The sequence below is a fragment of the Emys orbicularis genome, chromosome 19 (assembly GCF_028017835.1).
Source record: "Emys orbicularis isolate rEmyOrb1 chromosome 19, rEmyOrb1.hap1, whole genome shotgun sequence".
Classification (NCBI taxonomy): domain Eukaryota; kingdom Metazoa; phylum Chordata; order Testudines; family Emydidae; genus Emys; species Emys orbicularis.
In genome coordinates, this window is record NC_088701.1 from 23,948,010 (window position 1) to 23,963,966 (window position 15,957).

Consider the following 15,957-nt stretch of genomic DNA (forward strand, 5'->3'; position numbering starts at 1 on the left):
CCCCGCCGCCCCCCCAAGGCCAGCTGGCTGGTGTGGGTATCCTGCCCCCCCCCATTCCCTACGGTGACTCCCCCCCTCCCTTGCAGGTGGCCTGCATGCAGTTCATCAACATTGTGGTGCACTCGGTGGAGGACATGAATTTCCGGGTGCACCTGCAGTACGAATTCACCAAGCTAGGCCTGGAGGAGTTCCTGCAGGTAGAGCCGGGGAGCCCCGAGACCCCATCGCGGTAGCCTGAGGCCCCCCAGTAGCATGGAGGAGACGGAGACGTGGCCAGGCTGCAGCAGCCCCCCCCCGGGGCCCAGCACCGGCTGCTTCAGAGCGAGGCGCAATAGGCAGAGGTGGGGGGGATCTGCCCCCCAGGCCTGCCCTTGCCCCCAATAGGGTCCTTAGCCCCAGAGAGAGGGGAAGTGACTCCCCCAGGCTCACGCAGGGCAGCCGCCCTCCCTCTCCAGCCTCACCGGGCCTCAGTTTCCCTCTCTGTGACATGGGGGTGGGCGACAGCACAGGGGTGACGCGAGAGGCAAGCAGTGGCAGGGGAGCGTGCGCTGGGGAGAAGTGGGTGCTCTAAGCTGGCAGGCGGCCTGCCGAGGGGCCGGTGCCCCCCGGGGAAGGGAGGCGGGTGGGCGGAGGGTGTTCTGCTGCCCTGACACCAGGTTCCCCCCCCCGCAGAAGTCGCGGCACACGGAGAGCGAGAAGCTGCAGGTGCAGATCCAGGCCTACCTGGACAATGTCTTCGACGTTGGGGGGCTGCTGGAGGACGCGGAGACTAAGAATGTGGCGCTGGAGAAAGTGGAGGAGCTGGAGGAGCACGTCTCCCACGTAGGCACCTTGGCCTGTCTGTACCACGGGCTGGGTCCCCACCAGGCCATGCGGGGTCCTGCCCCACCCCAGCCTCTGCACCCCGCCAGGCCTGCGTGCTGTCTCCCACCGGGGGGGGGGGTGTGACTCCAATTCCCACGAGCCACCGGAGCAGCGTTCACGCCTGCGGATTGCCTGGGCGGATGGGTCTGGCTGGAACCGGCGCCGGGGTGTGGGGTGTGGGGTGCTCTCGGCCCTCACCCTCGAGGGGATTCTGCACAGGTTCTTCCCTGGGTGTCTGGGAACGTCAGACTTCCCCCAGGAGTCACGGGGGTGGGGGGCAGATTCCCAGGAGTTCTGCCATGGGGCGGAAGGGGGCTTCCCTTTCTGTTTGTGCTGGGGGTGGGGGGCCGTGTCCGAACCGGCTGCCCGTTGGGTCCTGGCAGAACCAGCAGCCGGCAGACAGGGTGTACGGCGGCTCCTAGCGGTGCCCGGTGCCCCCGGTAACAGCTGCCTCGTGCTCTTTCTGCAGTTGACGGAGAAGCTGCTGGATCTGGAGAACGAGAACGTGATGCGCGTGGCGGAGCTGGAGAAGCAGCTCTTGCAGCGGGAGAAGGAGCTGGAGCTGGTCAAGGTGTGGGGCAGGGATCGGGCCAGGGGAACGACTGAGCAGTTCAGCAATGGGGCCCTGAGTCTGTCGTCTGCCATGAGCCAAGGGTGCTCGCGTCCCAGCCCCGTTCCCAGCATGCCCCTGTCCACCTGCGGAGATGCCCAGCGGGCTGGGGGGCAGCGGGTCTCCCTGCCTGGGGGGCTAGGGGGAGCCTGCCTTGCTACTGGGCATGCTCTGTGGGAACATCCGTCGCCTCGGGCCACGTTCCCGGCCACGTGCCGAGCTCTGGGAGCCGGGGCTCTGGGGCTCTGTCCGCTGGGTGCAGTAGCGGCTCAGGCCCCCTCCGGACGTGGGGGCTGGGATCTGGCTTGGGGGGGGGATGCAGCCCTAACCGCCCCCGTCTGCCGGGACAGGAGACCTTCGAGAGCACGACGCAGCAGGTGCACACGCTGCGCAGGATCATCAAGGAGAAGGAGGCGGCTTTCCGGCGGCACTGTGGCTCCTGCCAGCCCGGGGAGCCGGGGAGCGACCTGCTGCCGCCCCTGGAGGGTGAAGGAGACGTCCCCGACTACGACATCTGCCTCCCGGCCTTGCCTCCTGTGGAGGCTGCCCCCCCGCCCCCACCTCCCCCACCCCCTGTGCCCCCGCCGGCCCCGCCACTGCCAGGTAAGCTCGGCCCGTGCCCTGGGATTGCTGCCCGGTGCCCCCGGAGGAGCCAGCACCTCATCCTGTCCCTCTCTCCCCACAGACAAGTGCCCCCCTGCCCCTCCGCTGCCTGGGGCCTCGCCCTCCGTCATCCTCACCGTGGGGTTGTCAGGTAGGAAGGGTCCCTGTTAGGGCCAGGAGTGCTGGTCCCGGGGCCAGTGGGGTGTGTGTGTCCCATGGGATAGGCGGGGGAGGTCTCCGGTGGGGCAGGTGGGGAGGATCTTCTGTAGGGTGGGGCGGGGTGTCCTATGGGGAAGGCGGGGAGGCGGAGGGAGATCTCGGGGTGGGGGGGAGGGGTGTCTCCCGGGAACTGCCCTTCGTGTTCAAGGCCTGGGCTGTGGTTGCGGGAAAATTTCCCTCCAAATTCCCACAGCTCAGCCCAGCCGCTGGGTTTGCAGCCAAGCAGCCTGGAAACCAGTCAGAGCCTTTGGGGTGCCCGCCCCCAGGATAGAGAGACCTGGAGGGCCCCAGGGGCTGCCCCTGCTGCTGCCTGATCTTTAGGCACCCCCTGCATCTGTCCCTGGGTCTCGCTGCGCTGCTCCGTTCAGCTGGTGGGTGCCCAGGTCTCTCTGGGGAGAGCTGGGGTTTTAGATACGTGGCCTGGCCCAGCGTGTGCTGACCCGGAGGGGCGGGGGGTGCAGGGACGTTGTAGGCTGGCTGCAGTGCATGCTGGGAAAGGGGCCGGGCTATAAAACAGGCGCTATTGTGGGAAGGTCCTTACAGCCCGGGGCTGTGGCCGGCTGCACCGGTGGGCTGGGGGCGTCGACCGAGGCCGTGCCCCTCTCTCCTGCCCTCTCTGCCCAGGCCGTGGGCTCCCTGTGGGCTCGCTGCGAGCGAGGCGGTTTCACACCCTCCCTGCCTCCTTGTCCCCAGCCATCCGGATAAAGAAACCCATCAAGACCAAGTTCCGCCTGCCCATCTTTAACTGGACGGCCCTGAAACCCAACCAGATCAGCGGCACCGTCTTCAGTGAGCTGGACGACGAGAGGATCCTGGAGGTGGGTGCAGGGCCGGGGGCCTCGTCCCGGTGGGAGGGGGAGTGGAGCTCACGGAGCTGAGGCGCAGGTGCTCCTGCCGGCCTGGGGGCAGCGGTGCGCTGGGGCTGGGGCTGGCTCAAGCAGTCCCTAGCGGGGGTCCCATCCGTGGGGCCCCCGACAATGGCGGTGGGTGATCCCTAGTGAGGGTCCCGTCCTGGGGTCCCCGGCGATGGCGGCGGGCAGTCCCTAGTGGGGGTCCTGTCCTAGGGCCCCTGGGGATAGCAGTGAGCAGTCCCTAGTGGGGGGTCCCGTTTGTGGGTCCGCCAGGGATGGCAGTGGGCAGTCCCTAGTGGGAGTCCCATCCCAGGGCCCCATGGGAATAGCAGTGGGCGGTCCCTAGTGGGTCCCATCCCAGGGACCCCGGGGATGGCAGTGAGCAGTCCCTAGCGGGGGGTCCCGTTTGTGGGTCCCCCGGGGATGGCAGTGAGCAGTCCCTAGCTGGGGTGCTGACCCCCATTCTGCGGGGATCCCCAGGGAGCTCCCGGGGCGGGGCCCCCCCAGGCCTAGCTGGCAGCTCGCGTGGCCGGTGTCCCGGTTCGGGTGCCCAGCCTGGCTGGGAGCCGTGGGGCAGGGCCTGCGGGGTGACGCTCTCTCCTCTCCCCGCCAGGACCTGGACCTGGACAAGTTCGAGGAGCTCTTCAAAACGAAAGCTCAGGGCCCGGCCGTGGAGCTGGTCTGCGCCAAGAGCAGGGCCTCGCACAAGGCGGCCAGCAAGGTGACGCTGCTGGAGGCCAACCGGGCCAAGAACCTCGCCATCACGCTGCGCAAGGCGGGCCGCAGCGCCGAGGAGATCTGCAGAGCCATCCACATGTAGGTGTCCCCAGGCGGGGCAGGGCGGGGCAGCCCCTACTCTGCGCCCCCAGCCGCAGGCTCGGCCTCTGGGAACGCGGGGGGCTGGAATCCCCTCCCCCGGCTCCAGTGGTTTGCAGGAGCCTCTGAGGCCGGGGGAGGGAGGGGCCCAGGCAGCGCCTCCAGCCTCAGGGGAGAACACGCGGCTTTGTAGCGGGTCCTGGGAGGGGAAATGGGAGGGCATCTCCCCTGACTGCCCCAGAGCTGCGCCCGGCCCTTGGGTGGCGGTGTGCGGGCGGCCCTGCTCCCCGCGCGCTGACGGGTCCCGCCTGGCCGGCAGGTTTGACCTGCAGACGCTGCCGGTGGACTTTGTGGAGTGCCTGATGCGGTTCCTGCCCACGGAGGCGGAGGTGAAGCTGCTGCGGCAGTATGAGAAGGAGCGCAAGCCGCTGGAGGAGCTGGCGGACGAGGACCGGTTCATGCTGCACTTCAGCAAGGTGGAGCGCCTGGCGCAGCGCATGGGCATCATGGCCTTCCTGGGCAACTTCCACGAGAACCTGCAGATGCTGACGCCGGTACGGGCCCCGCCCCCCACGCTGGAGCCGGCCCCTGGTCCTGGGCTTGCCACGAGCCCCCCCCAGAGCAGCCCGAGCCCCACACGCCCCCACGCTGGAGCCGGCCCCTGGTCCTGGGCTTGCCACGAGCCCCCCCAGAGCAGCCCGAGCCCCACACGCCCCCACGCTGGAGCCGGCCCCTGGCCCTGGGCTTGCCACGAGCCCCCCCCAGAGCAGCCCGAGCCCCACACGCCCCCACGCTGGAGCCGGCCCCTGGTCCTGGGCTTGCCACGAGCCCCCCCAGAGCAGCCCGAGCCCCACACGCCCCCACGCTGGAGCCGGCCCCTGGCCCTGGGCTTGCCACGAGCCCCCCCCAGAGCAGCCCGAGCCCCACACGCCCCCACGCTGGAGCCGGCCCCTGGCCCTGGGCTTGCCACGAGCCCCCCCCCAGAGCAGCCCGAGCCCCACACGCCCCCATGCTGGAGCCGACCCCTGGCCCTGGGCTTGCCACGAGCCCCCCCCAGAGCAGCCCGAGCCCCACACGCCCCCACGCTGGAGCCGGCCCCTGGCCCTGGGCTTGCCACGAGCCCCCCCCAGAGCAGCCCGAGCCCCACACGCCCCCACGCTGGAGCCGGCCCCTGGCCCTGGGCTTGCCACGAGCCCCCCCCAGAGCAGCCCGAGCCCCACACGCCCCCACGCTGGAGCCGGCCCCTGGCCCTGGGCTTGCCACGAGCCCCCCCCAGAGTAGCCCGAGCCCCACACGCCCCCACGCTGGAGCCGGCCCCTGGTCCTGGGCTTGCCACGAGCCCCCCCCAGAGCAGCCCGAGCCCCACACGCCCCCACGCTGGAGCCGGCCCCTGGCCCTGGGCTTGCCACGAGCCCCCCCCAGAGCAGCCCGAGCCCCACACGCCCCCCACGCTGGAGCCGGCCCCTGGCCCTGGGCTTGCCACGAGCCCCCCCCAGAGCAGCCCGAGCCCCACACGCCCCCCACGCTGGAGCCGGCCCCTGGCCCTGGGCTTGCCACGAGCCCCCCCCAGAGCAGCCCGAGCCCCACACGCCCCCACGCTGGAGCCGGCCCCTGGCCCTGGGCTTGCCACGAGCCCCCCCCAGAGCAGCCCGAGCCCCACACGCCCTCACGCTGGAGCCGGCCCCTGGTCCTGGGCTTGCCACGAGGCCCCCCCAGAGTAGCCCGAGCCCCACATGCCCCCACGCTGGAGCCGGCCCCTGGTCCTGGGCTTCCCACGAGGCCCCCCCAGAGCAGCCCGAGCCCCACACGCCCCCCACGCTGGAGCCGGCCCCTGGCCCTGGGCTTGCCACGAGCCCCCCCCAGAGCAGCCCGAGCCCCACACGCCCCCACGCTGGAGCCGGCCCCTGGCCCTGGGCTTGCCACGAGCCCCCCCCAGAGCAGCCCGAGCCCCACACGCCCCCACGCTGGAGCCGGCCCCTGGCCCTGGGCTTGCCACGAGCCCCCCCCAGAGCAGCCCGAGCCCCACACGCCCCCACGCTGGAGCCGGCCCCTGGCCCCGGGCTTGCCACGAGCCCCCCCCAGAGCAGCCCGAGCCCCACACGCCCCCACGCTGGAGCCGGCCCCTGGTCCCGGGCTTGCCACGAGCCCCCCCCAGAGCAGCCCGAGCCCCACACGCCCCCACGCTGGAGCCGGCCCCTGGTCCCGGGCTTGCCACAAGGCCCCCCCAGAGTAGCCCGAGCCCCACACGCCCCCACGCTGGAGCCGGCCCCTGGTCCTGGGCTTGCCACGAGCCCCCCCCAGAGCAGCCCGAGCCCCACACGCCCCCACGCTGGAGCCGGCCCCTGGCCCTGGGCTTGCCACGAGCCCCCCCCAGAGCAGCCCGAGCCCCACACGCCCCCCACGCTGGAGCCGGCCCCTGGTCCTGGGCTTGCCACGAGCCCCCCCCAGAGCAGCCCGAGCCCCACACGCCCCCCACGCTGGAGCCGGCCCCTGGCCCTGGGCTTGCCACGAGCCCCCCCCAGAGCAGCCCGAGCCCCACACGCCCCCACGCTGGAGCCGGCCCCTGGCCCTGGGCTTGCCACGAGCCCCCCCCAGAGCAGCCCGAGCCCCACACGCCCTCACGCTGGAGCCGGCCCCTGGTCCTGGGCTTGCCACGAGGCCCCCCCAGAGTAGCCCGAGCCCCACATGCCCCCACGCTGGAGCCGGCCCCTGGTCCTGGGCTTCCCACGAGGCCCCCCCAGAGTAGCCCGAGCCCCACACGCCCCCACGCTGGAGCCGGCCCCTGGCCCTAGAGCGGCCCGAGTACCATGCCCGGGACCCTGGCTGTGGGACCGAGGCTTCGACCCGCCAAGGCGAGGGGGGGGGGGGCCAGGGGCTGGGCTCGTCGGTTAAGCCCTTTTGTCTTCAGTGGGGCGATGCTGCGTCGGGCCATTGATGGCACCAGGTCCTGGGGGCCAGTTAAACTTCCGCTAGCTCCAGCCCCTGGGGTGCCCCTAAGGGCATGTGCTCCCCGCCAAAGACCGGGGTTGGGGGGTGGGGCTGGGCTGGGCACCACCCAAGGGCCTTTCAGCCTCCCAGCCCCCTCCACACACACACACACACACACACACACACACACACACACACACACACACACACACACACACACACACACACACACACACACACACACACACTGCACGTTTCCCTTGTCCTGTCTCACCCCGGGCCGGGGAGGGGGGACGCACACACCCCGGGCGGGGGAAGGGGGAGGGACGTACACACCTCGGGTGGGGGAAGGGGGACGGCCATTGCCGGCCCGGCTGTAGTGGACGTGACGCTCAGTGAGTTGGTCCCTCTCCTGCCCCTCCAGCAACTCAACGCCGTCATCGCTGCCTCGGCCTCCGTCAAGGCGTCTCAGAAGCTAAAGCACGTGCTGGAGGTGAGCGGGCGCGTGGCCGGCCCCGCTGTCTGCGGCAGGAGGGGGAGCCCGGGGCACTGGGATGTTCCTGGCGCTGGCCCGGGACTGCTCAGCGGGTAGAACAGGAGGCCGAGGTGTGGCTGCCGGGAGGTCCCTAGGGATTTAGGTTTCTCTCTGCAGCTAGGTGCTGCCCGACATGCCAGCTGCTCCTTGTCTGGGGGGGCGGCTGGTGGGAGCCCCAAGCAGGTGCTGGGGCTAGGACCTGGGCAGTGAGCTGGGTTAGGGGCCTGAGACTCGGTGGGAGCCCGGCTGGGTGACTGCAGCAGGGAAGGGAGCCGGGGGCTAGCCCCATTTTACAGACGGGGAAAGCGAGGCACAGTGGGCGACTCACTTGGCCTGCTGGGAAGAGAACCCGAGTCCTGGCTTCCCCGTCCTAGCTGTGACGCTTGAGGCCAGAGGCCGCTCTGGGCTGGGAGGTGGGAAGGGCCGCGGGCTCTGCTGGGGGGACACAGGGGTGCGTGGGCTGCCTGCAGGCTCTGGCTGGCGGCTGGTTTCGTGTCTCTGACCCTGCCCTGCGGGTCCCTCTGCAGATTATCCTGGCCCTGGGCAACTACATGAACAGCAGCAAACGCGGCTGCGTCTACGGTTTCAAGCTGCAGAGCCTGGACCTGGTAAGGAGCCTTCGGGCCGCTTGCGTGTCGAGGCTGCTGGCCGTGCACACGCACGGACGCCGGTGCACGCTGATCTGCGCACGCACCCTAGTGCGCGCACGCTTGGTACACAAGGTGAACGTTTGTGCAGCTACTTCCACCTGCGTATATTTGCACGTGTACACGCGCAGGTGCAAGCCAGCGAGGCCCGGTGCACCCCCCTGCCGCAGCCCTGACCCCCCCCCCTCGCTCTGCTCCCCTCCCCTCCCCGAAGCTGCTGGACACCAAGTCGACAGACCGGAAGCTGACGCTGCTGCACTTCATCGCGCTGACCGTGCGGGAGAAGTACCCGGACCTGGCCACCTTCTGGCAGGAGCTGCACTTCGTGGAGAAGGCAGCAGCAGGTAGAGCAGCTGCCCCTGCGCCCCCCCCCCCCCCATGGCTGGGGAGCTGCAGGGCTCCGTCCCTGGTCCCCGGAGCCAGCCCCACACGGCTCTCCAGCTCGCCCCGCTTCCCGCCGGCCTGGCCCGGCCCTTGCCGCCCCCACCAGGCCCAGGAACGCTCCAGCGGCTGAAGCTGCCATGGGCCAATCAAGGGGGACGTGTGGCTTTCCCGAGGGTTACATCTCTCCCTTCCCCCGGCCGCCGAGCCCTTCCCGTCCCTGCCTGAGGCCCCGTCAGAGCCGGGACCTTCGTCCGTCTGGGGGGCTGCCCCCCACCCTGCTGCGGATCCGTCCCCGGCCTGGGTCAGCAGCATGTCCCCGAGCGGGGTTCCCCTGTCTGACCCCCCCCGTCCCCCCCCCCGCAGTGTCCCTGGAGAACGTGCTGCTAGACGTGAAGGAGCTGGGGCGTGGCATGGACCTGATCCGGCGTGAGTGCAGCATTCACGACAACAGCGTCCTGCGTAGCTTCCTGGGCGCCAGCGAGGGCCGGCTGGAGAAGCTGCAGAAGGACGCCAAGACGGCGGAGGTGCGGGGGTGGGGCAGGCTGGGGGGCACCGGGGGCTGGCCCAATGCAGCAGGGTCTGTCTCGGGGGGGCAGGGGTGGGTCTCCTTTCCCTTGCAGGGGCTGGGATTGTAACGGGGCAGCCTATGGAGTGAGCAGCAGCCGCCCAGGCATGGGGTTCTGCCTCCGCCTCCGGCCCCCACAAGCACCCCGCGAGCTGAGGGCCCCTGGCTGAAGCAGGGCCCGGGGCGAGCAGCTTCTTGCGGCCCAGGCCTGTCGGTTGAGTTGTGGGACTCGCGGTGACTAAAAACCAGGTGCTAAGAAATGCTCTTGGTGCAGACCTGTGTGCCAGCGTGCAGCTGGGTGTGCACTGTGCACACGTGCTGTGCACCAGAACCGCGCGCACATCCAGCGTGCAGCTGGGTGTGCACTGTGCACACGCGCCGTGCATCAGAACCGCGCGCACATCCAGCGTGTAGCTGGGCGGGAGCTGTGCACACGTGCTGTACACCAGAAATGTGTGCACATCCAGCGTGCAGCTGGGCGGGAGCTGTGCACACGTGCTGTACACCAGAACTGCGTGCACATCCAGCGTGCAGCCGGGTGGGAGCTGTGCACACGCGCTGTGCACCAGAACCGCGTGCACATCCAGCGTGCAGCTGGGCGGGAGCTGTGCACACGTGCTGTACACCAGAAATGTGTGCACATCCAGCGTGCAGCTGGGCGGGAGCTGTGCACACGTGCTGTACACCAGAACTGCGTGCACATCCAGCGTGCAGCCGGGTGGGAGCTGTGCACACGCGCTGTGCACCAGAACCGCGTGCACATCCAGCGTGCAGCTGGGCGGGAGCTGTGCACACGTGCTGTACACCAGAACTGTGTGCACATCCAGCGTGCAGCCAGGCGGGAGCTGTGCACACGTGCTGTTCACCAGAACTGTGTGCATGTCCAACGTGGGGCCGGATGGTATTTTGCACGCCACCGCATTTGAAATTCTGGCCATCTGGCTGGCGTAGCGATGCACCTTGGGGGCTGGGGGACGCATGGAGTTTGCTAAGATCCTGTTTGGCAGGACGCCTACAACACGGTCGTGCGCTACTTCGGCGAGAGCCCCAAGACGATGCCCCCCTCCGTGTTCTTCCCCGTCTTCGTCCGCTTCATCCGCTCCTACAAGGTGAGTGGAGCCCCCTGCAGAGCCGGCACCCCGCCCCGCCCCCCCCGCTCTGCGCCCTGGGGCTGGGTTCAGGCCCCTTCCTGCCATTGTCCCACACGGGAAGCGGCTGCCCCGTCCGCTAGGGACACGGTCCCGGCACTTCCTGTGAGTGCTCGGGCGGCTGGATCTTGGCACCTCCCTAGCCGCCCTGCTGCTCCTGGACCCAGCCCGGCTGCCCTGCCCTGCCTTCCCTGCTACCCCATCCGCGGTGCCCTGCTGCCCTCTCCCTCTGCCTCCGCCCCCCAACGCTTCGGGCCCTGACTGACCTGGCCAGCAGGGCCGTGGTCTGGCTCTCTGCCCCACGTTAACCCCCGTTGTGCCGGCAGGATGCAGAGCAGGAGAACGAGCAGCGGAAGAAGCAGGAGGAGGTGCTGCGGGAGAAGATGCTGGCTCAGGAGGCCAAGAAGTTGGAGAAGGTAGGGAGGGGAGGTGCTGGTACGGGGGGGGGGCAGCCCGGAGCTGCCCCCCACCCCATCCCTATGGCACGTCACTCGTCGGCCGAGCCCAGCAGCACAGGGACAAAGCCGAAGGCCGGTCCCAGGAAAGGGTGTCATGGCTGCAGGGGGAATGGGGGGGGGGAAATCCATGAATTGTGCTCTCTTCCATGGGGGGGATGCAGGGACGGGACACATGCACCCACGGGTGCCGCTGCTCTGTCCTTGTCAGCGCTGCTCCCATCCTGCGTACCTGGAAGGGTGGGGGGTTGGGCGGGAGGAGGTTATGGGGGAGCAGGATGGATCTGCCTGGAGCAGTGGGGGGATTACAGGCGGGATCCGCCTTAGGGGGCGGGTACAAGCCGGGTGGGATCGGGGTGGGGTACAGGCCAGGCAGGATCAGCCCCGAGGGGTGGGGGGAACGGGCCGGGCGGGGGGAACAGGCTGGGCGGGATCAGGCTGGGATGGGGGGTACAGGCTGGGTGGGATCTGCCCCGGGGGGGGGGGGGGGATGGGGGTACAGGCTGGGCGGGATCAGGCCCCAGGGGGTGGGGGTACAGGCCAGGCGGGAGCCGTCTCGGGGGAGGGGATGGGGGTACAGGCCGGGCAGGATCAGGCCCCGGGGGGTGGTGGGTACAGGCTGGGTGGGATCAGGCCCCGGGGGGAAATGGGGGTACAGGCCGGGCGGGATCCGTCTCGGGGGAGGGGTGGGTCTCCTTCCCCCCAGCCCTTCACCCACCCAGTGCCCGTTGCAGAGGAACAAGTGGCAGCAGCAGGAGCTGATCGCGGAGCTGCGCCGGCGCCAGGCCAAGGAGCACCGGCCCGTCTACGAGGGCAAGGATGGGGCCATCGAGGACATCATCACAGGTAGGTGCCCCCACCGCCTCACCCCCCACGGGTGCGGGGGGAGGCCCAGAGGCAGCGCGGCCTAGTGGATGGGGTGCCGGGCCAGGACTCAGGACGCCTGGGTCCTGTTCCCGGTTCTGCCCCTGCCCTGCAGCGCCGCCCCCGAGGTGCTGCCAGCCGCCAGCCGGGGACGCCCGTGGCTCTGCCAGAGGCTCGCTGGGCCTCAGCCCCCGCTGGCTGCTCCCTGGGGTCGTGGGGACGGGATGGGTGCGGCCGTGCGGGCTTTGACGCGTGTCTCTGTCAAACGTCTGCAGTGCTGAAGAGCGTCCCCTTCACGGCCCGATCCGCCAAACGGGCCTCTAGGTTCTTCTGCGACCCGTCCCACCACGATGAGTCTAACTGTTAGCCCCGGGCGCTGTAATGCCCTGCCAAGGTATCGCCCCCCCGAGCCCTGCTCCCCGTGCATGGCCCCGGACGGAGCGTCCCGTCCTGCATGCACCAGCCCCTTCCCACTGTCACACCCCTGTGCTGACGGGCACCCGGCCTGGCACTGCATGGACCCCCCACCCCGCCCCCGGACCGAGCCCCCGGTCTGCATCCCCCCCATCGCCACGCCCCCTGCTGGATGCCCCTCCCACCCCACCTCCGGACAGAGCCCCCTGTCTGCATCCCCCCCCCCAAAGCCATGCCTCCTGCTGGATGCCCCTCCCACCCCGCCCCCGGACGGAGCCCCCTGTCTGCATCCCCCCCATCGCCATGCCCCCTGCTGGATGCCCCTCCCACACCGCCCCCGGACGGAGCCCCCTGTCTGCATCCCCCCCCCCAAAGCCACGCCCCCTGCTGGATGCCCCTCCCACCTGCCCCCGGACAGAGCCCCCTGTCTGCATCCCCCCCATCGCCACGCCCCCTGCTGGATGCCCCTCCCACACCACCCCCGGACCGATCCCCCTGTCTACATCCCCCCCATCGCCATGCCCCCTGCTGGATGCCCCTCCCACCTGCCCCCGGACGGAGCCCCCTGTCTGCATCCCCCCCATCGCCACGCCCCCTGCTGGATGCCCCTCCCACCTGCCCCCGGACGGAGCCCCCTGTCTGCATCCCCCCCCAAAGCCACGCCCCCTGCTGGATGCCCCTCCCACACCACCCCCGGACCGATCCCCCTGTCTGCATCCCCCCCATCGCCACGCCCCCTGCTGGATGCCCCTCCCACCTGCCCCCGGACGGAGCCCCCTGTCTGCATCCCCCCCCAAAGCCACGCCCCCTGCTGGATGCCCCTCCCACCTGCCCCCAGACGGAGCCCCCTGTCTGCATTCCCCCCCCAAAGCCACGCCCCCTGCTGGATGCCCCTCCCACCCCGCCCCCGGACGGAGTGCCCTGTCTGCATACCCCCCCTGACCGACAGGCACCCTGCTGGTGGGCACCCGGCCTGGCACTGCATGCATCCCCGTCCCGGAGCATGCGCCCCCGTGCTAACGCAGTAGAGTAGTTTACTAAATCTGCCCCCAAGGGGGCTTGGTGTCTGCATGGGGGGGATGTGCAGTGACGTGCCGGCTCGTTGCCCCAGTGCATGGAGCTGTGGGCACCGGCTGTGCATCAGGGGGAAGGTGCTCATACCGACGCTGGATGTGGGGGGCTGGGGGTGGGCTGCAGAATCCACCTGCCACTGCCCCCCTGTGGAGCGAGTTTGCTGGGTCTCAGCCCAGTTCACAGTACCTGGGCGAGGCCGGGCTGCCGCTGAGAGCGGTCGTGCCCCTCCCCCGTTCTGGGGGTGGGGGTGGGGTCGTGCTCTGTGGCGGGGGTGAAACGGGATCGCAGCCCTTAACAGGCCAGAGCAAGGAGGTCGAACCCCTAAGCCAGCCCTTCCCCCGCCCGAGGAAACGGCCACTCCCTCCCCTGCCCTTCAGGGCTTCCCAGCTCTGGAACGGGGCATGGTCCTGCCCATGCCGGAGGGGGAGGGGTGACTCCAACCTGCCAGCGGCTTGGCTCTGACCCCCCCCTTGTTTCTGTTCCTCCTCCTCCCCCCCCCCCATAGCAGCAAGAACAATCCGCCTCTAGCTCCCTGGCCAGGACAGAGGGTAAGGGACCCCCCCTCCCCCCGGCTCTAACCCGCTCTGCTGCGTCTGCCTAAATCAGCCCCGCGTGGCCACCGCTGCTGGGCGAAGGTCCCTGCGGCCTGGCTCGGTGCCCCACCCCAGGGTGCTGCCTGCGGCCGGAGCACAGAGGGTGCTGCATGAGCCGGGGGCTCTGCGGGGCTGATTTTCCCAGGCATGCAAAGCAGGTGTGGCGCCTCTGCTGGGCGGGGCTGGGGCTCGGGTGGGGTCACTGGTCTCACCAGCCTGGCGCAAACATGCGCCAAGGAGATGCTGCTGCAGGCTGGAAGGGGCGGGTGGCTGCCGTCACCCCCCAGAGCTGGGTGCCTCTCAGTAGCTGCCTGTGCACGGGCGCTCTGGCCTGCCCGTGGCCCCTGTGCCCCCTCCCTAACCCCCTCTCTCTCCCCTGCACAGACCTTCACTCCCGGCCGCTCCGACGGGCCAACGCCGCCAGCCGGAGCCTGGACCCATCCGTGGCTGGGCCTCTCCCCAGGGGCCTCTGCCCTGCCCCTCCTGCCCCCTGCCCTGACACCGCACTGAAGGACCAAAGGGACCTCGGGCGAGGCTGGCTCTGTGCCTTGGGAAGTGCCCTAGAGCGACAGTATTAGCGAGTCCTGCACCTCCGGGGCAAGGAAGGAGCCAGGCTCGCGGACGGGACCCGCCGGCACTCCACTTCGGCACTGCTGGGGCTGGCAGGACACTGGCGGATGCAGAAACCCCTGGTGCTCGGGCTCAAGTGGCCGTGACCCTGGATCTGGGGGCCCCCCCGGCCCTGTGTTTTGAGTCTTGGGGGGCAGGTTTAGACCGATTCCCCCCACACATACACATCCTGCTGGCGCTGTGGGCAGCAGGAGCCCCAGTGGGTCTCGAGCCACCGCAGCCCGGGTGGGGCTGGGCTGTTCCAACCTTTATCAGCTCCTGGCAGCAGCTGCAGCCAGCCCGCTCCCTGCCCTGCCTCGTTCCCAGCCACTCGGAAACGCTCCAGCCCACGGCAGCATAGGCAGCAGCTGGCCCGGGGGGGCGGCCCCTGGCCTGGAAGGGGCGCTGCAGGGTGCATGCTGGGGGAGCCGGCCCAGCCTGCGCCGCAGCGGTGGCTGTTTAAATACCCTTCGGCGGTGGCATTCTAGCATCAAAGCCAAACAGCTCCCGGCCGGGCGAGTGCCCCAGCCTTCCTCAGGCACAATGCCCCCTGGAAAGCCAAGGCCTGACCCCCAGCCTCACCTGGGGCTACACCAGCACCAGGCTCGGGGCCCCTTGCACCTCCCATGGGCTGATTTCCCATTGCTGGCCCTGTGCAGCACGTGGGGGGCGCCAGGGCTGGGTACGGCTGCCACTGGCCATGTGCTGGATCCAGTAATGCTGTGCCTGGGGCCTTTCCTAAACCCCAAAGCCTTCCTCCCTCTCTAGGCCAGCCCAGCCCGCTGTGTCCTCCCAGGGCAGCCTCCTACCACGCCCGGCTGCTGACCGGTGCCTCCTGCCCAGCAGCTCCATGGGGCAGATGTGGCCCAGCTGGGGTGGAGGCCAGGATCTTGGGTACCAGCTTCCACTGCAAGTTGGACCTGAATTATCTTCACCCCTGAAGCTGGAGTAACGCCATCCAAGCTAGGGCCTGAGCCACCACCGGCACCAGGGGTGGTCTCCCAACCCTGCCCCCCTGCTATCGAGCCGTGATGCCTCCTCCTTGCCGCGCCAGTCTGTAGCGCCTCAAAGCCAGGCCTTAAAGGTGGGCTGGGGCCTGGTTGTGACCTGCCCCCATTCTCAGCCAGGGCCTGCCCTGACAAACAGTGTTGTTCTCTTCTGTAGGGAAAAAGCCAGACCAAATACTAAGTGCAGTGGGCACTGATGTGCCCTCACGTGGCCTTCACACCTGTCTCCTTGTCAAAGCAACGGCTGTAATCACCCTTCTCGTGCGTTCTGCTCCGTGCCAACTCGCTGGGCTCTGCCATGCCTGGTGCCTCTCTGCTCTGACCTGGGCCTGGGCACCGCCCACCCCCAGGAGCGTCTCTTGGAGGAACTGATACTCCCCGGCCCACAGCCAGTGCAGGGCACAGGGCTTGCTGCATGTTGGTGGGACCCAGCAGTGAAAGGCCCCAGTGGGCCCTGATCCAGCCACCTGAACCAAACAAAATCTGTTGAGCATTTGGGGTGTGAAAGAAGTCTGTGATTTTGGGATGGGAACATGTCCCTGCAGTGGCAAACCAGTTTCAGCTCCAGCTTGGGGGGGGCATGTAAACACCCTGGCAGCAGCACTAGTGGGCCTTGGAGCACACATGCTGTGGCAGCCACTAAACCAAAGACGCTCGCCCCACTGTCACAGCCGTGGCACAAGGCCTCAGCCCTCACCCCGCCCTGCCTGGAAGAACTCCTAATCCGCGTGCTAGTCCTCTTCTGTGGCCAGCAGCATGGGAGGCCGTCCC

The 15,957-nt window shown here is 69.6% G+C and overlaps 1 protein-coding gene across 1 annotated transcript in view; it reads left to right on the forward strand.

The window, feature by feature from the left end:
- Positions 1-11,856, forward strand: part of FMNL3 (formin like 3) — a 45,182-nt gene extending 33,326 nt beyond the window's left edge. The window contains exons 11-26 of the mRNA XM_065419270.1: positions 87-197; positions 673-822; positions 1,334-1,435; positions 1,825-2,077; positions 2,160-2,228; positions 2,990-3,114; positions 3,761-3,963; positions 4,283-4,517; positions 7,316-7,384; positions 7,954-8,034; positions 8,288-8,417; positions 8,821-8,981; positions 10,030-10,131; positions 10,497-10,586; positions 11,348-11,471; positions 11,765-11,856. Coding sequence (XP_065275342.1) covers positions 87-197; positions 673-822; positions 1,334-1,435; positions 1,825-2,077; positions 2,160-2,228; positions 2,990-3,114; positions 3,761-3,963; positions 4,283-4,517; positions 7,316-7,384; positions 7,954-8,034; positions 8,288-8,417; positions 8,821-8,981; positions 10,030-10,131; positions 10,497-10,586; positions 11,348-11,471; positions 11,765-11,856 — 2,097 coding nt within the window. The remainder of the gene's footprint in view (positions 1-86; positions 198-672; positions 823-1,333; positions 1,436-1,824; positions 2,078-2,159; positions 2,229-2,989; positions 3,115-3,760; positions 3,964-4,282; positions 4,518-7,315; positions 7,385-7,953; positions 8,035-8,287; positions 8,418-8,820; positions 8,982-10,029; positions 10,132-10,496; positions 10,587-11,347; positions 11,472-11,764) is intronic.
- Positions 11,857-15,957: the final 4,101 nt, after the last annotated feature.